Genomic DNA, 24,826 nt, shown 5'->3' on the forward strand with positions numbered 1-24,826 from the left:
TTGACTCACAGAGTCTTTATGGAAGATTGTGTGTGTCTGTGACATGGGTCAAGGTCAACAGGTCATTAGGTCGACACAAGCATTAGGTCGACAGGATCTAGGTTGACAGTCAAAAGGTCGACATGGGGTTTTTCACTGTTTCTTGAGCCGACAGGCAGTATTTCATGCCCTACCATCCACTAGGGCGTGTTGGGAGAATAAAATAGTGTGCCGGGCGTAGTGAGGCACCTTGCCCGAAGCACTGCAAGAGAAGCGAGCGATGCGGTGCACTGTAAACTGTGTCCATGTCGACATTCAGGTTAAAAAAAAACAGTGAAAAACCCCATGTCGACCTAGACCCCGTCGACCTAATGCACGTGTCAACCTATTGACCTGACCTAAAACCCATGTTGACCTAAACCCATGTCAACCTATCCCCATGTCGACCAACTTGCTGTAGACCAAACAATCCCAACCCATATATAGAAAGGGGCTGTACACACTCATGTCTATTGGCTGCTCTGAAAGGGTTAAATCCTCTGGAATGGGCGATGGAAATATGGCAAAACAAGCCAATGGGCACTGTTCCTGTGTGGCAAGATCACAGCTTAATGTAAAAACATTGTTAATCCCAACAGACAATGTTACACAAACACACACGTACACACATAGATACACACACACACACACACACACGTTACACATACATAAACAAACACAATGTGTAATGTTTAGGTCAGTGCCCCCAGCAGAGGTAAAGCGCTAAATATTTACGTTGCCTTTTTAAATCCATCAGTGAAGACGCCCAATACTATTATAACCCCAGGTCTTCTCACCTACAGGCTACAAGGCAAGCGCCATCTGGAAATGGCATTAGATTAATGGGGTCAAGCACTATGAGGTTTTGCAGGAAAGGCTGTGACAGAATTGCCCTTCCATAACCTAAGAGATAGAACAGTGCATATACAATATTGAAATTGAGGTGCAGAGGGGCGGAAGCGAGATGGTGACCAGAGATGCGGAATGGTAGTTGTCTGTGGGGTGTGGAGAGGGTGGGAGTGAGAGGAGGTGACCATAGAAGTGGAGTGGCAGTGCGGAGAGTGCGGGAGTGAGAGGAGGTGACCATAGAAGTGGAGTGGCAGTGCGGAGAGTGCGGGAGTGAGAGGAGGTGACCATAGAAGTGGAGTGGCAGTGCGGAGAGTGCGGGAGAAAGAGGAGGTGACCATAGAAGTGGAGTGGCAGTGCGGAGAGTGGCGGGAGTGAGAGGAGGTGACCATAGAAGTGGAGTGGCAGTGCGGAGAGTGCGGGAGTTAGAGGAGGTGACCATAGAAGTGGAGTGGCAGTGCGGAGAGTGCGGGAGTGAGAGGAGGTGACCATAGAAGTGGAGTGGCAGTGCGGAGAGTGCGGGAGTGAGAGGAGGTGACCATAGAAGTGGAGTGGCAGTGCGGAGAGTGCGGGAGTGAGAGGAGGTGACCATAGAAGTGGAGTGGCAGTTGTCAGTGGGGTGAGGAGAGGGCGGGAGTGAGAGGGTGACCAGAGATGCGTAGTGGGCAGTTGTCAGTGGGGGAGCAAAGAGATTGGGAGTGAGAGGAGGTGACCCTCAGATGTGTAGTGGCAGTTGTCAGAGGGGGTGCGGAGAGGGTGGGAGTGAGAGGAGGAGACCTGAGATGTGGAGTGGCAGTTGTCAGTGGGGGAGCGGAAAGGGTGGGTATTCCCAATGTTCTTGGCTTCGAAACTAACCACATGACAGAACATCCAGAGAGTGCAGATTAGGACCCAGACATAGCACCGTCCCCAGTGTCCTAACATGTCATTCCCCAGCAAAACTCTCCTACAGCAGAAGTCAGAGCTTCATGTGAGATGCATTCTCTGAACCCACAGAGCTAATGCTGGGTACACACCAAAACGATTTGGGCACAATCCCATCAATTTGGATCCAATTCAGATCGATTGGATGCAGATTCGGTCAAAATCGTTTGGTTGGATCCGATTCCGATCCTACCTGCTGCAGGTAGGATCTGTATAAGATCCATTCATCTGAATACAGATGGATCGGATGCAAATCGGATCGCACGATTTGCACCCAATCCAAATCGTTTTGGTGTGTACCCAGCATTACACTCTGGTGGTGACAGAGAACTGAGCCCTGTCCTCAGTGACCCCCTCACTCTGCATTGTTTAAGCTTCTGTGTGAATTCAGTGTAATCAGCCAAGGCTGTAATTAGATCACTTGATCAAAGTCACGGATATCCTGGAAACCTTCCCTGCTGTGTGGAGCGGTCTATCAGGCGATGGGGAGGGGGGGGGGGGGGTTACTGTATCCCAGACAGCAGAAGAACGTCAGTGCTGACCCAGCTGCCATAGCCTGACATAGTTACAGTGATGTCCAGCTATGTATAGACTGCTCGCTGCTACAGTAACACCTGGCGGCCATGGATCACACTTTCCAGGGACACAGCGTACACATCACAGGCTGCAATGAGAGGTCGCTTATATGGGATTCTGGATCGACATGGACCATATGTCGATACAAGCAAACTCTCGACGTGGTAATGGTCCACACATGAAAAGTTTGATGTGAGTTTTTCATGATCTTTTTATTTCTTTTTGCACGTGGACAGAATGCAACACCAAAGCAACACCAAATAAAAGCAACACCAAATAAAAAGGTGCAAACCTCATGTGTCGACAATTCTGCGTCAACATTTTTGCTTGTCTCAACCTTTTTACCATGTTCACCTTGTACATGTCGACCTACACCCTGAAGCCTATGACCCAACCCTGCTTGTAGAGAGCTTTCCTGGAACTCTTTGACCAGCGTCAGCTAAGCAGAAATAATTTGCTCGCAGGAATTACCGTAGTCACCCAAAGGAAGCGGCGGCCGCAGGGTTGTGATGATACAGTCTGTGGTGACTTGGCATCACCCCCAGCAACGAGGGAACAGGACAGCGCGCTGCTCTGCGGCTGCGCGCAGTGTGACCAGATGTCAGAGGTCATGCTGCGCAGCCCATCTGCTGATCCGTGCCCACCCACTGACCGGTATACGAGTTGACCTCATTGCCGTCAGCTCACCGACAACCTCCCAAACACCGCTGCTCGCCTCCCAACCATCGCTGCCCGCCTCCAGACCACCCCCATCCGGCTCCCAATTAAAGCTGCAAGGCCGGGTGAGTGACACTGGGTTTGGGGGGACAGAGGGGGATTAAGGTTCGTCATTATACTGACAAACTCAATCCCGGGATTAGGCATTTACCAATCACGAATCCCAGGATTGAAGAAAATGCCCGGGGATTGGCATCCCTAATTCGCACCCATCATTCAGTGTGGATCTTTCATGATCAGCTCAAGGGAAAATTGTCACCAATATCTTTTATTCTTTCATATAGTCTAGTGTGTATGGGCCTTAAATTGACCAATTTTTCTGTAGGACCAATTTGTGCCTGTTTTCCATGTTTAGGAGCACATGGTCAATTGTCATTTGCTCCCAAAAATGTCCATATTTTCATTCCAACCAGCCAGATTGGACAGATAATCTTCTAGTGTGTATGGGCCTTTAGCCAACAGGTCCGTGGCTAATGGGTGGTTACGGGAGGGAGCGACAGACTGTGTGCCCTAAACATGGTGTCCCGGGGCCTGACTTTACAGCTGGGCACGTAGGCGGGGGGGTTACCGTTAATATGCAAGCGCTTTGCTAGTTAAGTGCTCATGTTTCAGCATTGAGAATAGGACCCTTGCCCACAACACAATGTGATATACACTCTACTCCCCTCCTCCAATCAGCATACGGCTTACATTCACAGACTGCCTGAGAGGTCCTTGCTGTCCATGTGCTGTTAGTACATAGGGGCAGACTGAACAATGAGTGATATTTTTATTATTACTTGTTACAAACGATAAATGGAGCACAGAAAGAATCCCCCGATTATACACCCGGCGGGTCACTGCGCAGGTGTTGTTGGAAACATAGAACATACAGAGAAATGTTTGTATCAGCCGCCCTGTTCTTGTGATACCCCAACACGATCTGTATCCATTTGGCCTAATTAATTACATCAGAACAGAGGCAATCAGTGAATGTGGATCAATATTAATAATACATGTGTCCCCAGCGGCTGTTCCCGGTCTGCCTCCTGCGCACACAGCTGCCCTGAATGCATTCATAATTAGCCTGACCTCAGCTTCCTCCAATGTACATGTAGCACAATCAGCGGCAACCAGACTATTACAGCACAGAGAATAAGCCCATCACATCCACTGAGTGTCGGAGAAAGTGGTGTTCAGTCTGGTGCAGAGATGGTGGAGAGAGAGTGGAAGGTGATAATGCACCAGCCATATAGCTCCTAACTGTCATTATTAAACATAGCTGATTGGCTGGTGCATTATCACCTACTTTATATCCACTTTCTCTCTTCACCAGGCTTAATACATTTGCCTCATTGTCCTTAAAAGAACAAGGGCCTGACTGAGGGGGATGCAGGGTCCCTGGCGCCACAAAACTGTAGATGTCCTAGGTCTGCGCTGTGTCCTGGTCGTCGGACGACAACCCTGCTCTACCTGAACACCTGTCAACAATCCTGCTCTACCTGCACACCTGACAACCGCCTGAGACAGCGGAGCCAGGTAATGACTGGTTATTATAATAAAGCTGTGTATCTGTCTGCCTCACTCCCGAGGGACAGAGCCAACAGGCTGACTCTCTGGGGAACCCCGGCAGCCAGTACCAGACGGGGAGAAGGAGGAGGAAGGCTGCAGACCTCGACAATACCATCTAGTTAGGGACATGAGCAGGGGTGGCAACATGGCTAAGGGGGGGGGGGGGGGGGGGGTGCAATTTGGGGTCTATGGCATGAAATCTTCAAACGGACACCAAGATAACTGCTGTACCACCCCCACTATCAACGCGAACCCGAAGCGTGGCGAGCGCAGCGAGCCCGCGAGGGGCGGCGGTACGCGTCCTACGACCTTTTCATACACCCACTATCCACGTCGGATACTATCCACGTCCACGTGGAGTTGAGAATAGAAAGTGTGGCGAGCGCAGCAAGCCACCGCGCCCGAAGCGTGGCGAGCGCAGTGAGCCCCACGAGGGGACGCGGACACCTGTGAAGCCCACGAGGGGACGCGTATACCTGTGAAGGTATCCGTGACCGCTCGCCACGCTTCGGGCCCGGTGGCTCGCTGCGCTCGCCACACTTTCTATTCTCAACTCCACGCCGACGTGGATAGTGGGGGTATGAAAAGGTCGTAGGACGCGTACCGCCTGCGCTCGCCACGCTTCGGGTTCGCGTTGATAGTGGGGGTGGTACAGCCTCAAAAATTACATTTGGGGGCCATTGAACATGTTTGATACTAATTTCAATGCATTTCTGTTAAAAATCGCATGCGATCGAATCGCATGCGATTTTTTGCTATGCGATGGACATCGTGGAAGCCGTGATTGTACACAAGTACCTATTAATCCCTCAATAATTAGATTACCAGAGACAACCACAGTATTACAGATCTCTCTTTTTCCTTAGAACACCTAAAAATGTCAGCAGCTGTATGAAAATGACACTTCCACAATAACTACAAGCACAATACAGACAGCACCTATTACGCGGTCCACTTGCAAATATTCATGGCGCAGTTTGGTATAATGCAGAACAAATCATTTCATTACAATGCAGTTGGATGTAGCTGCTGCTAAAAGGTATCACCCCTGCGCCAACACCAAACAGACCTCCGCGCGCCCTGCGGCCTCTGTAGCAATGCGGCAATCATAACGCTGAGCGAGCATGGCCCAAACTCGCACATTACACAATGTACAGGGGGAACGCCGGGCGCACAATGATCCGCAGTCTTTTTGTTATGCAGGAAACTGTAGCCGGCTAATGTTCCTGTTATTGCGGTCTAACAAAATAGCCATTAGCCATGTGGAAACGTTCAATTCCGTAAGAAAACAGCGAGCAGGCAGCAGCTCGGGGGGGGGGGGGGGGGGGGGGGGGGGGTGTTCTGCGTAGCGGCACGTGGTACAGGACACTGGTATATGGGGGGGGGGGGGGAGAAGGTACAAAGCTATGCAGGGAGAGGCTGCAGCTGGCATTACCCTATAGAAGACTATGGGCCGCATTCGCCTCCTTCTGCACAGATGAACTTGCGAGTACTAAAGTGGGGGGGGGGGGTCTGCGTAACGGCACATGGCACAGGACACTGGTATATGGGGGGGGGGGGGGAGAGTACAAAGCTATGCAGGGAGAGGCTGCAGCTGGCATTACCCTATAGAAGACTATGGGCCGCCCCCCAGCCATCGCATCCTTATGCGCATGCACAGATGAACTTGCGAGTACTAAAGTCCAGGGACCGGCAGCCATCGCAAAGGGCAGTTATTATAGGGTGGTGGGTGGCATAATGTATCACAAGAGGTTGGCACATCCCACACACAGTTAGGAGCTGATCGGCTGTAACTATCTCTCTCTACTTTATCACTTTTCAAGGCTTAGTACATTTGCCCGTATTGTGCACTCTGCGGAATCTATCGGTTTATCGATGTTTCCATCACAAGATTTTACATTCACAATATTACGTTATTATAAATGCAGAACAGTTACACACAGAGAAAGAGGGAAATAATGGCACCGTGGTGAGTATCCAGCTCACTGAGCACTGGTGCCTGACACAGCAGGGGTTAATGCCGAGGGCTTCCTGTGTATGTGTGTACAGGAAACAATGGTCATACCTGATAGTAGGTCTTGATGTGCCGCACCAGTATAGTCAGGTTCTGAATGCGCAGATTAACATCGTTGTTCACGTGTTTGTTGATGCGCTGATTAGACGGCCGTGGGTCTCTGTGGGCAGAGGCACAGACACGGTTACATTTTAACATAAAAAAAAAATTAAATAAAGTTATTTATTTCACTACTTACTGATACAGTGTTATAATGTGGGGAGAAGGGGTGGGGGTTATAATAGTATGAATAGCACCCCCACCCCCATTATAAATTTCCCAAGTGCACTAATGCTCAATTTAGGATTTCAGCTTTTTCAAAATAAATGTACAGGAAATATCTCCATTTATTTATGAGGGACTTCATATTCCAGGTGATATTAAATATATTTGAGATCTATCAAATATATCCATTTCCTAATTGGTACTTTCTGAAAAAGTTTTTATATAATCTTTAAACAAAACATCTGCGATCTTCACGATGAAGCTTTGGGATTTTTTTTGGTCACATTTATTTTATAGAAATTGATTGAAACACACTGCAGACTTAAGGTCCATACACACCGGGCGATTTTCCCCAGCGTGTATGGACAGCGATGATCGTTTCCATCGCTGGGGGGAAAGCCGCTTAGTGCATAAAGACTGAGCTGCTTTCCCCCGGCCCGGCGCCGACAGCGGGGGGAGGACGGCTTTGTATAGCACAGAGCTTGCTGTCCTCAAAGTCGCTCATCTGCTGGTATTACCAGCTGAGGAGCGGCTTTCCCGGCGATTATGCGGGAGTGCGCAGCAGTGCTCACCGCTAATCGCCAGGGTATACTCACTGGGTGGCTTTGAGTTGAAAGTCGCTCAAACATGCTGTTTTGAGTGATTTTCGCTCAGTGTATATGGGCCTCTAGTGAATTGCTACTTTGGATAGAGAGATGGAGACTCTATGGTGGCCACCATTCTAGTCATATTGCTGCCCTGTGTGTTCGCACAGGGGAGATAGGTTTCGTGACTGCGCATAAAACTTTGAAATGCATGTGCAGTCGCTTTGTATGAGCGGCCACGGCGAATTGCTTAGTCACCGGCCGCTCACTCACAGCAGAGTGAGCAGGGGGCAGCGGCCCACCGTCGCATCCATGGGAATGCCCAGTGTGGGCGTTCCCATGAAAACGCTGGGTTTTCCCATGGTAATTCGCTGATGACGCATGTGCAGCGGGTGGGCAGCTGACGACACCGGATGTCAGTTGGACGCCCGCTTCCAGTTCAGGGAGCCTGCAGATCTAAGAGAGTGTCTAATATCTGCGAGCGCTAGTGAAATCAATCGACGCAAGGCTACAAATTGATGTTTATGCAAAACATCCATTCACATGCGTGCAGGGAGATTCGCTGTGCCTGCAGTGGGCGGTTATTTGTATAAATGAGTCGCAAAGCTTTGCAAGCCCATCAGAATGACCTCCTATATTATGCAACAGGCTTCACCAAAAGGCTATTTTGGAGATAGGTGCATACAGGGGTGTGGATTGTATTCTCGACCCGACTTAGGTCGACAGTCATTAGGTCGATAGGGTTCTAGGTCGACATGGGTGAAAGTTGACATGGGTTTAGTTCGACAAATGCGTTACATTGACATGGGTTTTTTCACTGTTTTTTTACCCGAATGACGACACAGTCGACATGGACACAGTTGGAAGTCAACCGCAGCCCCATGCTTCGCTCGCTATGCTTCGGGCACACTATTTTATTCTCCCACCATGCCCTAGTGGATGGTAGGGCATGAAATACCACCTGTCGCCACAGGTCGGCTCAAAAACCAGTGAAAAAAATCATGTCGACCTAACGCATTTGTCGACCTTCATCCATGTCCACCTAGAACCCTGTCGACCCAACAGTTTCGACCTAAGTCGGGTCGACAATACGACCGTATCCCGCATACAGAGCTCAGAGCTCAGCCAGAAGCAGAGACCAGTAGACACTAAACACCCAAGAGGAATGTGCCAATGGTTATATAGAAGGTGACTATAAATTCCTCCTAATCCCACAGCTGACAACCATCAGTCCGCTTCTATGTGACACCCCCAGGACCCCACTTCTTACAGCAGTCTTGCAGAACCGTACGGAGATAACTCAACATTAACCAAGATTATCTGATTGTCACCGGCCCGGCAGGATTTCCACACCGTTCTCTTTATACTACAGATGATGGATAACAGAGCCAGCCTGGGTAATCCTGTCAGCTGCTGTTGTACTACAAGTCCCAGCACGACCCTGGTAATATGACACTGCAGTTGGAGAGTTACAGGTTGCCCACATCTGTGCTGTGCCCAATGACAAATACCTACTGACCTATTGGGGAAAATATACTAAGATGGGAGTTCTATTTCACATGGGAGGTTGCTATGGGCAACCAATTACAATCTACCTCTCTAATTTGCACTTTCTAAAAGATAAATCGACAGTAACTGATTGGTTGCCCATAGCAACATCCCCACTATACGCAGGCCCCAATACCAGCTATATGTGGACCTCATCTTATATGTCACTGAATGCTGTTATAATTATTCTCTGGATGTGAGACTTTGCGATATTCCATGTCGCACGCCCTAACGCCTTGGACACAGAATAATCCTATAACCAGCCGATTAGGGCCGACAGGTTCTCATGTGTCCGACACATGTAAGTATAGCCCTCAGCTGCTCCGGGGACTGCAGAGGACCCTGAACATATGTGAGCAGCTTTGTCAACCATCCCTCCTGTCACTCAGGCACCTGTCCGACACCGCAATCCGATACCCATCAGTGGGGTAACCTGCACACACCGCAATGTGACACCCATCAGTGGGGTAACCTGCACACTGCACCGCAATGTGACACCCATCAGTGGGGTAACCTGCACACTGCACCGCAATGTGACACCCATCAGTGGGGTAACCTGCACACACCGCAATGTGACACCCATCAGTGGGGTAACCAGCACACACCGCAATGTGACATCCATCAGTGGGGTAACCTGCACACACCGCAATGTGACACCCATCAGTGGGGTAACCTGCACACACCGCAATGTGACACCCATCAGTGGGGTAACCAGCACACACCGCAATGTGACACCCATCAGTGGGGTAACCTGCACACACCGCAATGTGACACCCATCAGTGGGGTAACCTGCACACACCGCAATGTGACACCCATCAGTGGGGTAACCTGCACACACCGCAATGTGCCACCCATCAGTGGGGTAACCTGCACACACTGCACCTGCACACACCGCAATGTGACACCCATCAGTGGGGTAACCTGCACACACCGCAATGTGACACCCATCAGTGGGGTAACCTGCACACACCGCAATGTGACACCCATCAGTGGGGTAACCTGCACACACCGCAATGTGACACCCATCAGTGGGGTAACCTGCACACACCGCAATGTGACACCCATCAGTGGGGTAACCAGCACACACCGCAATGTGACACCCATCAGTGGGGTAACCAGCACACACCGCAATGTGACATCCATCAGTGGGGTAACCTGCACACACCGCAATGTGACACCCATCAGTGGGGTAACCTGCACACACCGCAATGTGACACCCATCAGTGGGGTAACCTGCACACACCGCAATGTGACACCCATCATTGGGGTAACCTGCACACACCGCAATGTGACATCCATCAGTGGGGTAACCAGCACACACCGCAATGTGACACCCATCAGTGGGGTAACCGGCACACACCGCACCTGTCCTAAACCGCAATGTGACATCAACCAGTGGGGTAACCTGCACACACCGTACTACACCCATCAGTGGGGTAACCTGCACACACCGCACCTGTCCTAAACCGCAATGTGACACCAATTAGTGGGGTAACCTGCACACACCGCACCTGTCCTAAACCGCAATGTGACACCAATTAGTGGGGTAACCTGCACATACCGCACCTGTCCTAAACCGCAATGTGACATCTATCAGTGGGGTAACCTGCACACACCGCAATGTGACACCCATCAGTGGGGTAACCTGCACACACCGCAATGTGACATCCATTAGTGGGGTAACCTGCACACACCGCAATGTGACATCCATCAGTGGGGTAACCTGCACACACAGCAATGTGACACCCATCAGTGGGGTAACCTGCACACACCGCAATGTGACACCCATCAGTGGGGTAACCTGCACACACCGCAATGTGACACCCATCAGTGGGGTAACCTGCACACACCGCAATGTGACATCAATCATTGGGGTAACCGGCACACACCGCACCTGTCCTAAACCGCAATGTGACACCCATCAGTGGGGTAACCTGCACACACCGCAATGTGACACCCATCAGTGGGGTAACCTGCACACACCGCAATGTGACACCCATCAGTGGGGTAACCTGCACACACCACAATGTGACATCAATCATTGGGGTAACCGGCACACACCGCACCTGTCCTAAACCGCAATGTGACACCCATCAGTGGGGTAACCTGCACACACCGCAATGTGACACCCATCAGTGGGGTAACCTGCACACACCGCAATGTGACACCCATCAGTGGGGTAACCTGCACACACCGTACCTGTCCTACACCGCAATGTGACACCCATCATTGGGGTAACCGGCACACACCGCACCTGTCCTAAACCGCAATGTGACATCCATCAGTGGGGTAACCTGCACACACAGCAATGTGACACCCATCAGTGGGGTAACCTGCACACACCGCAATGTGACACCCATCAGTGGGGTAACCTGCACACACCGCAATGTGACACCCATCAGTGGGGTAACCTGCACACACCACAATGTGACATCAATCATTGGGGTAACCGGCACACACCGCACCTGTCCTAAACCGCAATGTGACACCCATCAGTGGGGTAACCTGCACACACCGCAATGTGACACCCATCAGTGGGGTAACCTGCACACACCGCAATGTGACACCCATCAGTGGGGTAACCTGCACACACCACAATGTGACATCAATCATTGGGGTAACCGGCACACACCGCACCTGTCCTAAACCGCAATGTGACACCCATCAGTGGGGTAACCTGCACACACCGCAATGTGACACCCATCAGTGGGGTAACCTGCACACACCGCAATGTGACACCCATCAGTGGGGTAACCTGCACACACCGTACCTGTCCTACACCGCAATGTGACACCCATCAGTGGGGTAACTTGCACACACCGTACCTGTCCTACACAGCAATGTGACATCAACCAGTAGGGTAACCTGCACACACCGCACCTGTCCTACACCGCAATGTGACACCCATCAGTGGGGTAACCTGCACACATCGCAATGTGACATCAATCATTGGGGTAACCTGCACACACCGCAATGTGACACCCATCAGTGGGGTAACCTGCACACACCGTACCTGTCCTACACCGCAATGTGACACCAATTAGTGGGGTAACCTGCACACCACACCTGTCCTACACCAAAATGTGACATCAACCAGTGGGGTAACCTGCACACACCGCAATGTGACATCCATCAGTGGGGTAACCTGCACACTGCACCTGTCCTACACCACAATGTGACATCCATCAGTGGGGTAACCTGCACACACCGCACCTGTCCTACACCGCAATGTGACACCCATCAGTGGGGTAACCTGCACACACCGCAATGTGACATCCATCAGTGGGGTAACCTGCACACACCGCAATGTGACATCCATCAGTGGGGTAACCTGCACACTGCACCTGTCCTACACCGCAATGTGACATCCATCAGTGGGGTAACCTGCACACCGCAACTGTCCTACACCACAATGTGACACCCATCAGTGGGGTAACCTGCACACACTGCACCTGTACTACACCTCAATGTGACATCTATCAGTGGGGTAACCTGCACACATTGCAATGTGACATCCATCAGTGGGGTAACCTGCACACATGGCACCGCAATCCGACATCCATCAGTGGGGTAACCTGCACACACCGCAATCCGACATCCATCAGTGGGGTAACCTGCACACACCGCAATCCGACATCCATCAGTGGGGTAACCTGCGTCTCTGTATGCTGGGTGACACAAGTCGGGCGCTGAGATACAGAGATTCTGTCTCCGTGAGCCGGGCAAGTGAGCCGGAGGTGTTGATGCTCGGATAGCCTTTGCCTTTGTGTGTTTGGACCAGCCCAACAGGCCATTGACCCTTCTGGTTTTTGTCATAGGTATCTGCTGGGGTTGCCCCATTCAGGGGATACTCTTGAGGGTAACCCCTGAAAAGTGAAACGCCCCGCAAATATTTAGGCACCATATCATACAAAGTAATAGTTCTCTTAGGGGGGAAATAAAATCTAGACGAGAGGACGATTCACATGCTGGTTACACCCCCAACCCGCACTTAGCGCCATTTAAAGATATTATTACAAGGTTAAATGATGGAATCTCTGGCAGCAGCTTCAATGAAAACACTTAGGAAAGATGCACAATGCTGCGGGTGAGCCGAGGTTCCCAAACTTGGTATCACGGGGCACTTGCAGCGGTGCCACAGGTTGATGGTCCAGGTTCAAATCAAATTAATTGTGGGCAATGTGATAGGCTTCCAGTCATATATGGGCAAACAGAAGTGCAGTCACTAGAGGAACCCGGGGAATGCGCCGTTACTGCGCGATAATAGCGGGGATTACAATGACAAGAAGACAATAGAGGGGTCAGGAAGATGCTGCCGAGTGTAGCATAATGTGCTCCCCCCGTGTACCGCTCACACATGACTGACTCTCAGCAGGAGAGGAAGTGGCGGAGATGCGATCTGACGGCTTCGGTGAGGGAAATACACAATCATGCCTGTACCAGTCGCTGACTCAGATCTGGCCCAGAATGTGCAGCGGAAACCAAAGCTGGAAGCCCCACTATATGCTACCAGCTGCACCACAAGTAGCAGCAAGCCCCGGCTCAGGGGAGCAGCAGGATGTGTGAGCCTCAGTAATACATAGTGCTGCTGTCCTGTGTCAATAACGTCCATAGGGTTACACACAACTGTGAGCCTGTCCACAGCCGCGCAGGAGAACCTCTATCCTATCGCAGGTTAGGGTACTGGTGGCAACATCACAGCTTGGAACAGGACCCCTGCTCTTAGCACAATAGAGGATAGAATACTTCCCGCAAGGGGACCAGAGCCCCCAAAACAAAAACAGATACATCTCCCAGACATGTCCTACAAACAACGGCACCAGCAAAGGCCCCTCTAAGGGGGGAGTTACAGCATCTACCCCGCAAATACTAGGTGTCCAGGTCCACAGTCAAGAGGTTGACATGCACAAAATCGACATGCAAAAAGGTTGACTGTTTTTCTTGTGTGTTTTTTTTTTTTTTACTTTTTCATTCTTTACCCTAGATAGTTCCATTTTATTTTTGGGGTGTCAATTTGTAGAGTGCTGCAGGGGCCCGGTCCAAACACCACAGATGCGTCCAGACCATGTGCAGCGTGGGCTGCAGCAGCTGCACGACAACACACGCAACTGCTGCAATCCAAACTTGGCCGCCTGGCAATTGCACCACAGGGGGAATAATCCACAGCGGTGCAGCTGCAAGCAAAATCTTGCTGCCCCATCGCAGGGAGGGACCTGGCGTGAGGGTCGGCCTTGCCCTGTGCCGGGGGCCCCACACAGGCTATGACTGGCAGTTGGGGTTGAAAATTAGCAAAACTACAACTGCAGCTGAATTAGACCCATGGAACCCCTATAACTGCACTGTGTCCCCTTGCACCGCTCAATTTTCAATTGGAGTCATGGAGGGTCAAGTATCCCAAAAAAAGTTCCAAAAAATAATGAAATGCAAAAAAACTAATGTCGATCTTTTCCAGCGTCAAAATTTTGCTGATGTCAACCTTGTCCAAGTTGACAATATGGTGTTAACCTATTGACCGGATACCGGCACACACAAAGCATGTATAACTGTTTCTGAAGCACAGGATTTATTATAAGACATTTGTGGTCTGGGACACGATACTCACATCTGCAGCATGATCTTATTGAGGAACACGCCATCTACGAGATCCATGTACATGGACAGCTTGTTGTCATTGTCGCTGCCGCACGGACCGAAGGTTTTCACCTGCAGGAGAGAGAAGCAGCAGCGGTCAGCAGATTACAGAATGTAGGATCGGAAACCATTCCAAAGCTGAAGTCACAGCCCTGACCTGGAGCAGAAGACATTCCACTGGGATTACGTAACTGCTAGAGCGCAGATTCCATAGGAGACACCATAACCCTAGGAGCACCTCTCGGAGATGGCGGCATCCCTATCTTATTAGATGGAGGACCGGCCCCTAAAGTCCAGATAATCTACCCCTGCATCACCCCAATAGCCCCCAATTCATCTCATACCAACATAAGCAGAATCCCTGCACCTGTGCACCAGATATAACACTGATCTGACACCAACAATGAACCCAGTGGAATGTATGGCCTATACTGCCAATAGTGGGGCAGATGTATTAAGCCTTAACAAGAGATAAATGCCAGGGTGATAAAGGACGAGATTCACCAAAGTGAAAATGACGTAAAAAACAAGTTTTCGGGGTTTTTACCGCATTTTCATATGCAGCAAAGCCCCACCGCCGGGGCTTCGCTGCGGGGGGTTACGCCCGGTCTAGATGGCGTAACCCCATGGAAGCCTATGGGCTTCCCTTCGCATCCCCCGCCGCCCCGCGCGCCTCCCGCCGATCAGCGCTGCACCCCCCTTACCTGTGTCCAGGCAGCCTCCTGCCATACTTGCCTACTTTTATCTTCACCTTTCCGGGAGAAGCCCGGAGAGGCAACACATCAGGGGGGCGGGAGCAAGGCTGACATCACTTGGCCCCGCCCCCCATGACTGAAACCTCCGTGATTCGCGTGCCATGAGGGAGGGGCGTGGCTTAAATGCCGCGAAATGATGCGAAATGCCGAGATCGCGTCATTTAAGCCCCGCCCCCTCCCCGCGGACCCGCGATTTCATGTAATTTTAACCAGCGGGCAAGGATGGAGCGGGGCAAATCCCAGAATGCGGGAGACTTGCCCACCTTCCCGGGGGGCCGGGAGAAGGACCCGATTTCCGGGAGGCTCCCGGCCATTCCGGGAGGGTAGGCAAGCCTGCCTCCTGCTGTGCTGCCCAGACCAGTGATCTCCTCCTCCCTGCACAGCTTCTGAGTGCAGGGAGGAGAAAAGGAGCCCTCACACAGCGGGTAAGGGTGCAGGGAGGGAGGGGGAACCCGCTGCACATCGCCGGTATTCGCTTTGACGTTAATAATCGCATATGTTAATGCATATGCGATTATTAACAATGCGAATGCCGGCGATGTGCAGCGGGGGTTATTAGTGAATCTTGCCCAAAGAGAGATAAAGACCCATCCAATCACCTGCTAACTGCCATGTTACAGGCTGTGTCTGAAAAAAGTCAGTAAGGAGCTGATTGGCTGGACTCCTTCTCTCCTTATCACCCTTGCATTTATCTCTTGTTAAGGCTTAATACATCTGCCCCAGTGTACGCAGCTCAGCATCATCTCACTAGCCTGGCCTGGTTCCCCATGGTGTTTGTACCGCCCGACTGTCGCTACCACCCTAGGAAAGGAGCGCTGGGGCCGGGAACACTGGGAGGGGACAAGCGGCTGGCGTTAATACCCTTCGGGAACTCTATACATATCATCATGGATGCAATTATTGTAGGTGTGGATTTTCATTACCAAGAAAGGCGCAGCTGAAAATAAACAGGTAAGGCGCTAATTTACTCAACGTATGTTACAGCAGCGCCCCCCGCGCAGCCTCTGCAGCCAGCCCTCCCCCACACCAGGACACTTAGCATTCTGGCAGTTACAGACTAACAAAAGATGGCAACTGAGAAGGACGCTATTGTGACAGCCATATGGAGACACACACAATCCTCATCCAGAGACTGCCAGCCCAGCACAGAGTTTTTCAGTCACTCCCTGGAGACTCGTTATCCTCAGCGCACCTGTCTTAGAGTGACAGCCTGTCTCTTATATAGACATTGTCATAGAAGGCCTGTGTGTGGTTCAGTCACTGCCTATGTGGTCTGTGCAGTGTGTAACACGACCAAGTACATGACATCACCATAAGAATGTCCCCATTACAGGAGCCATGTACTGTAGTCCAGGACTGAATTTAACTGAATATTGGCAGCCAACATCATTGTCCCGCTTTATTCAGGCTGCTGTTAAATGATTTATAATTCTGCTCAGTGTCAGTGATGTCATGCGATTACCACGGCAACCTCTGACCTTTCTCATTGTGACATCCTCCCCCTCCTCACCTACAGAGGACTGTGATCCACACTTTCCCACAATACAGACACAGAACAATTTGTATATTGGTAAAATAGCAGAAGCCTAAAAAGAAACTCTTTAAGTATAAAAAAAACTATTCAGGATTGTGGACTTATAAAAGCACGTACAGTCCTGTAATACGCAACATATAATGGACTTACCTGTGCTCTACATAAACATCTGAGCACAATCAGGTGTCAAACATTGTGAGTTCCATTTTATTGATTCTTCCCACTATATAATCCCCATGGCCCTGAGTGACACTGCAGTACTCCTGTTGGGAGTACCACTGTTCTCTACATTGTGCTTAGACAGGGCCGGCACCACCACTAGGCAAATCTAGGCATTTGCCTAGGGCGCCGGCCACTGGAGGGCGGTATTTCGCCCCCCTTGCTGCCCGGGTACCTGTCCTGCGGCGTATCAGTGCCTAAAAGCCGGCGGCGGCAGCGGGGGGTCCCTGCAGTCAATAAAAAATAACGAGCGCTATCCGCCAGGCTATGCGGAAGCGCTTCTGTTTTGGAAACACTGGCCGCACGCTGATTGGCTGAGATTCAGCCAATCAGCGTGCGCCGTGCGGCCAGTGTTTCCAAAACAGAAGCGCTTCCGCATAGCCCGGCGGATAGCGCTCAGTATTTCTTATTGACTGCAGGGACCTGCCGCCGCCGCCAGCTTTACAGCGCCGCAGGACAGGTACCCGGGCGGCAGACACCGGGGCGCCCCCACCCCGACTTGCCTGGGGCGCTCTGGTGCCTTGCACCGGCCCTGTGCTTAGAACATAAAGTAATACAGGTTGAGTATACCTTATCCAAATAATTCAGAAAACCATAGTCTCCAAAACATACTTTATTTATTTTTTGCTAAAAAACCTACTGGGGACATCTGTAACTGGCACTAAATATGTGCAATGACATGATTGCTTGGCAACAAACTTTGTTTCCTGTTTTAAAACCTTGTTTCATGCACAATTAAAATATATTTGTGTGTATTTCATGAGCTTATACAACATAAATGCAAGATACCTCATTCAAATATAAAAATATTCCAAAGTACGGAATAATCCATTACCCAAAATTCTTCTGGTCCCGAGCATTTTGGATAACGGATACTCAACCTGTATTGGCTAATTCAGGCGGGAGCGGCCCCTGGCTCGCCAGACCCTACATATCCCAGCAAGCCCTCTCACGGTTTTGCTGTTAGTGTTTGTTAAAAGGGTACTTGTTTCCTAGCACGGCCACACCGATTCAGATCGGGGTGGTCGTGTCGGAAAAATCGGGTCGATCGCATCGCATGCGATTTGGTCGCATGCGATGCGATCGACGCGACCGACCGATTTTTGACCCGATTTTTTTCATTGAATCCAATGTAAATTGGGTCCCTGGGACCCAATTTTACATTGGATTCAATGAAAAAAATTCCCAACCCCCCCAAATTTAAGCGCGTTAACCCCAGGCCACGATAGACGCCAACCCGAAGCGTGGCGAGCGCAGCGAGCCCGCGAGGGGCGGCGGTACGCGTCCTCCGACCTTTTCATGCCCTACTATCCACGTCGGCGTGGAGTGAGAATAGAATAGTGTGGCGAGCGCAGCGAGCCACCGAGCCCGAAGCGTGGCGAGCGCAGCGAGCCCCGCGAGGGGACGCGGATACCTTCACAGGTAAACGCGTCCCTTCGCGGCCTTCACAGGTGTCCGCGTCGCCACGGACACCTGTGAAGCCCGCAAGGGGACGCGTATAACTGTGAAGGTATCCGCGTCCGCTCGCTGCGCTCGCCACACTATTCTATTCTCACTCCACGCCGACGTGGATAGTAGGGCATGAAAAGGTCGGAGGACGCGTACCGCCGCCCCTCGCGGGCTCGCTGCGCTCGCCACGCTTCGGGTTGGCGTCTATCGTGGGGTGACGACGGGGACATCTATAATGTGAAATGGGTCATATTGGCCCATTTCACATTTTTTCACATTTTTACAGCATTTCAATGTTAAAAATTTTTTTAACATTGAAGCCTATGCAAAAATTGGGTGCATCGCGTCGGGACCAATGTTAATGGTCCCGACCGACGCGATGCCCCCGATATTTTACCTTTCCCGACAAGATTTCAATGTTAAAATATTTTTTAACATTGAAGCCTATGGAAATATCGGGGGCATCGCGTCGGTCGCGTCGGGACCAATGTTAATGGTCCCGACCGACGCAATGCCCCCGATATTGTCTCCTAGCCGGCAAAATGGACCTGATTTCAAAAGAAATCGGGTCCATCGGGGGTAATCGTGTCCCTTAATTAAGGGACACGATTACTTAAGATTGTGGCCGTGCTAGGAAACAAGTACCGTTAAAAGTGTTACAGGGAATGCTGGGAGGTGTAGTTCCATGGCTTAAGGTCGACATGCAGAAAGGTCGACAAGGTCATTAGGTCGACATGTATTTCTTTTTCACCCAAATGTCATCACAGTCAACATAAAACACTAAAATGTAGCACTGCATACGCTCACCACACTATTTTATTCTCCCACCACGCCCTAGTGGGATGGTAGGGCAAGAAATACTGCCTGTCGGCACATAAAAAAAAAACAGTAAAAAAAACCCATGTCAACCTTTTGACTGTCGACCTTCCTGCATGTCGACCCAATGGCCGTATCACGGATTAATGCACACACTCTAATGGAACTATACAACAGTACCAAGAAACATCTATGACGATGGAATATGGCCGCCTGGCACAGAGGGATGATTCACACTGGAGACCATAGCTGCGCAACCTCTGCTGCGGACACACTGTACAGCCTTATGTGCCAACAGGTCATGTTTTCAGGATTTCTTTCTGTACCACATAGACTAACTAGATTTAGATGTCCACAAAACATGGCCTGCAGGGGTAGTGGATACATGTATTGCTGCCTTGTGGTAAATGATAGCAGACCAGGAACACGGTATATGCCTAAACAATAGTAAATAGGTCAGTGCTGAAACTGGATTGTGCACCATTTCCAGGGATGGACATAGACTGGCATTCGGGTTATTTGGGGATGTAACTGATACCCCATTTGTTCCTGACAAGAGATCAGAAGGAGGTGTAAGGTGATCCTCTATTTGTGCTGTGTAATGCAGTGCTTCGTATTACAGCTCAGATGCCTCCTTATTACACACACACAGCAGTGTAACACACACAGCAGTGTAGCACACACACACAGCAGTTACAGAGAATGGCGGCTGGCGTGGGCTATGGCAGCCTCTGATAGGAAATAAATGTCACTAGATTACAGAAACAAGTTCCACCACATCATTTATGCTATATCACTACCACACAATCCCCTCACTAGTACACTACATGTATAAGCCCCACATAGCATAGTACACTGTCTCCCGCCACACTAGTCTGCACAATCGTGGTTTGCTTCCCCGAAGAGCTGACACTCTACGTGCAGTCCAGTGAAAATACATGGCATTCTTCTGCGGTTTCCCTTGGTACAGACATGTTGCTGTCACCGCACGGGGTTACCCTGTGCCCTAGGCAGAGAGTTATATAGTTACTGGTTTATAATCTTCCAGCGGGCGACTGATCTGCCCCTGTGTGGGGTGTTATGGCTGCAGCAGGTTTCCCCAGTGCTACAGGATTAGGCAGTTGGGGAGTATTTGGGGGTACTCACATATAGTACATTAAGCTCCCACCAAAACACAGATCAGCAAAATAAAGCTCAATACAGAGATTGTACTCATGCAAATACAGCAGCCCTGAACTTGAGGGGGTGTCATACACACATGTGCCATGTACTGCACGCACATACAACACACACATACTGCAGCCCTGCACATGAGGGGTGTCATACACACATGTGCCATGTACTGCATGCACATACAACACACACATACTGCAGCCCTGCAGGTGGTCTTGAGCCCAGGGGTGGGGATGTCATGTACTTTAGATAAAGCAGCCCTGCAGGTGGTCTGAGTTCAGTAGGAGGGGGTGGCACATACATACACCTAGTGATCATATGTAATAAACACACACACCTGGTGATTGTATTTTTGCATGCGCAAACCCCCCCCCCCCCCCCCCAACACACACCTGGTGATATGTAACACACACACACACACACACACACACACACACACACACGGTGATTAAATGTATGTATGTATGCATTCATGTGCACAACCTTCCACACCAACACACACACCTGGTGATTATTTGTAACACACACACATACACACACACCTGGTGATTATATGTAACACACACATTATATGTATTTCAAAAAAAGTTTATAAAACTTTAAGCAAACTTTGCCGAGTGGTTATTTCCCAGCGAAGAGCATTGGCCACAATGTAACCAGGCTGAGACCCCCCTCCCACGCACACATCCCCCACCCCACAGACACTCACCCAGGTCACCAGTGGGCTGCCCAGGAAGCATTCCATGAGCTGGGAGATGGTGATGTCCATGATGCCGGTCCGGGGCAGCTATAGGGGAGAGCCCATCGTGTCTGTACCCTTGGAGAGAGCCGAACAATGAGAGTGTCATCCCTGCAGGGGGCAGAGCTCACACCCCTCCCCACACCCCCTCCTCCAGCAGCCTACACACCCCTCCTCCCACCCTCCTGTGCCAGTCCCGGCCGGGCGGCAGTGTGCGGCGTGGTCAGTAGTGCCGGCTGCACCTGTCTGAGCTGGCAGCCGCATCACTATCCCCTCTATACCACACGCAGGGCATCCGACAGGATTAGAGTGTCAGTTCTGTGGCTGCTCCATGGACACGAGGCTGAAGTTAGCTTCTTATTCGGCCAGCTTCGCCTCGTTCCATGGACTCTCATGTGAATTTGTACCATTGCCAAGGGAACTAGAAAGGATGTCATCATCCATCATGGTAACTGTCTGCTTTATAGGTCGACACCATAGGATCAACATTGACCAGATACACAAGGCAATGGTCGACATACATTTGTATTTATTTTTGTTATTTTGAACTTTTTAATATTTTACCATCCAGGACTCGGATTGGGAGCAGTAAACCTGGCCTGCAGCATGGCCGGCCGCCCCTGGCAGTACGCCGGCATTTCCTCTGCTTCCCTACATACCAGCAGTTCCCGACAGAACTAGAAATCTGCACCCCTTCCCCCTCATCCATTTATTAGAATTTTTTACCTAAATGCTCGTTGACAGGGTTACATGCTCATTGACAGGGGTTAACACTTGTTGATAGGGGTTTCATGCTCATTGACAGGTGTTACGTGCTAATTGCCAGGGGTTTAATTCTAGTTGCTATGAGTGTCATGCTCATATATACAGGGGTTTAATGCTAGTTGCTATGGGTTTCATGCTCATTGCCAAGGGTTTTACAATCATTGCTAGGGGTTTCAAGATCATTGACAGGAGTTACTTGCTCAGTGCCAGGTGTTTAACACTTGTTGGTATGGGTTTCATGCTCGTTGCCAGAGGTTTAAAACTCGTTGCCAGGAGTTTCATACTCAGTGACATGCTCATTGCCAAGGGTTTAACACTTGTTGGTATGGGTTTCATGCTCGTTGCCAGAGGTTTAAAACTCGTTGCCAGGAGTTTCATACTCAGTGACATGCTCATTGCCAAGGGTTTTACACTTGTTGCTATAGGTTTCATGCTCGTTGCCAGGGGTTTAACGCTTGTTACTAGGGGTTACATGCCCATAGCCAGGGGTTTCATATTCTTTTCCAGGGGTTTGTTATTCATTACCAGTGTTTTTTTGCTTGTTACCAGTGGGTTACATGCTCTTTGCCAGCGGCAAAATATATATATATATATCACTACCCAAAATCTGTAACTTCTAGGTAGCGATAAACACTTCCAATATAGGATCTCTAGCATCTGTCTCCTCGAAGGTGGCGGCCATTTTTGGAGGGGCAGATTCCATACAGATGGCCATACCTTTAGGAATTTGCAGAGACTATACACCCCCACAGGGCCGGCTCCCCCCCGGCCACTGTGTCCCAGCTGTATTGTGGAGTGAGCATTGTGCTGCTGTTACCTGTGCTCTGGTGGCTAGTAGCAGTGACTTTTATAGGCCAGCAGCATACTGACAGAACATGGTCACATATCTGCCATACTGTCAGTGACTACATAGCAGGAGCAGGTAACACCGGCATGCAAGACACGCAGCTCGTTCCTAGACTGGTTCTACACGACCATTAGTGTATTCTCTCCTATGCAGTAAACAGCTATTAGTACCGACATGAGAACAGCAGTAATTAGAGGCTGGAGAAAGTAACAGTCAGTGAGGTGGAGATGTGCACAGGAGGAAGTAACAGCACCTTCCCGGCGCGTTATACGGTTATTACAGACAGGAAAGAGCTTAGACAGAGGTGCCTGGTACATAGCAAGGGGGAAGATGGGGGCTTACGCTACATTCTTATTACATGTTATTTATAAAGCGCCACAAGTGTAGAACAATACAGGGGGCCTCAGAGTATTACGGTTGCAACAGTGTCTCAGTCATATTTATTGTAAGATACAATTATCTGCAAATCTGCACCTGTGGTCGAATTGTGGAAAATGCGACCGCAGTTTGATGCTGTGTACACACGGTGAGATTTGACATTAGATTTTGACTATATAGTATAAAAATCGCATGCAGATCACACAGGTTATTTTTCCTTGCGACCCAGATGCGTGCTCCCGGGACAGTACAAATCGAAACCCAGATAGACAGGGCAGCAATGACTATATAGTGCAAATCGAATGTAGATAGCACAGAGTTAGCAAAGATTGCATAGCAATCAAATCTTAAGTCGAATAGCAAGAGAATCTCACAGTGTGTACACACCATAAGAGGGGGGGGGGGGTGACATGTAATTTATTGAGCATCAATGAAGCGGGCCAGACAACAGATGCGTGACTGGACCATGGGAGGGGGGGGGGGCATCAGCTGAGTGATGTCACATGCATGGGCTGTGGCCCAAGAGATGGTGGCCCTGCGTCTGGCTTCAGAGCTGAGTGGGCAGCTAGTGGGTTACCCGTAATGTGCAAGTGATTCGATATATAGCAAAGTGCTCTCGCAATAGCGGCACACCCACAAATATTTCATGCACATTGCAGGGAGGGACACTAGTGCAGGGGTCATGGCATCCGATGGTATCAGAATGTTCTCCGTGGCCCCCCAGGTCATAGATTTGTTACAGAGAAATGAATTGTGTTTCTATAACATGTTTCCGTTTATTTATAAAGTGAAGGAAAAGATTTGCTTCTATTTGTCCAAATACGATTGGCTGCCAAATTGGTCCTAAACCACCCCTGCAAGGGTCCCACGGCACACAGATCGAGAACCTCTGTGTTAGGGTACAACTAATGGAACACCTATCTAATTATACCAGTATAAATGATCTGGTCACTTGCTGTTTATTGGAACTGCTACTTACCTGATCAGTATATATCTAGGGTGACTCCCAATGCTGGGTCCATAACCACTGAGCCAGCTTAGTTTCTCCCACCAGCTGCCACCAAACTGGACACATTACTGTGGGCAGCTGCAGTATATCCCACAAATCACAGCATCCAACTACACCAGAGCTGTATGGCCTGATTCACCCAATGCTGGTGCTCACAGAGTACGGTGATCATCACATTCCATAGAGCTAACACAGACTGTTCGCCAGGGGAAGGGCCGATACCGGCATTAGCGCACAGACATGCGGCTGTACATCAGGGGGAAGGGCAGATACTGGCATTAGCGCACAGACGCACGGCTGTACACCGGGGGAAGCGCCAATACTGGCATTAGTGCACAGATGCACGGCTGTACACTAGGGGGAAGGGCTAATGCCGGCATAACCACACAGACGCACGGCTGTACACCGGGGAAGGTCAATACCAGCATTAGCGTAGATGCATGGCTGTACACTGGGGTAAGGGCTGAT

The 24,826-nt window shown here is 50.2% G+C and overlaps 1 protein-coding gene across 1 annotated transcript in view; it reads right to left on the reverse strand.

Moving 5' to 3' along the window:
• Positions 1 to 21,501, reverse strand: part of CCDC88C (coiled-coil and HOOK domain protein 88C) — an 84,581-nt gene extending 63,080 nt beyond the window's left edge. Inside the window, exons 1-3 of the mRNA XM_083166863.1 lie at positions 21,330 to 21,501; positions 14,646 to 14,746; positions 6,698 to 6,806 (exon numbers count right to left, since the gene is read on the reverse strand). Of these exons, the coding sequence (XP_083022989.1) occupies positions 6,698 to 6,806; positions 14,646 to 14,746; positions 21,330 to 21,389 (270 nt within the window). The 5' untranslated portion in view covers positions 21,390 to 21,501. The remainder of the gene's footprint in view (positions 1 to 6,697; positions 6,807 to 14,645; positions 14,747 to 21,329) is intronic.
• Positions 21,502 to 24,826: the final 3,325 nt, after the last annotated feature.

Source organism: Crinia signifera, chromosome 12 (assembly GCF_055691185.1).
Source record: "Crinia signifera chromosome 12, ASM5569118v1, whole genome shotgun sequence".
Taxonomy (NCBI): domain Eukaryota; kingdom Metazoa; phylum Chordata; class Amphibia; order Anura; family Myobatrachidae; genus Crinia; species Crinia signifera.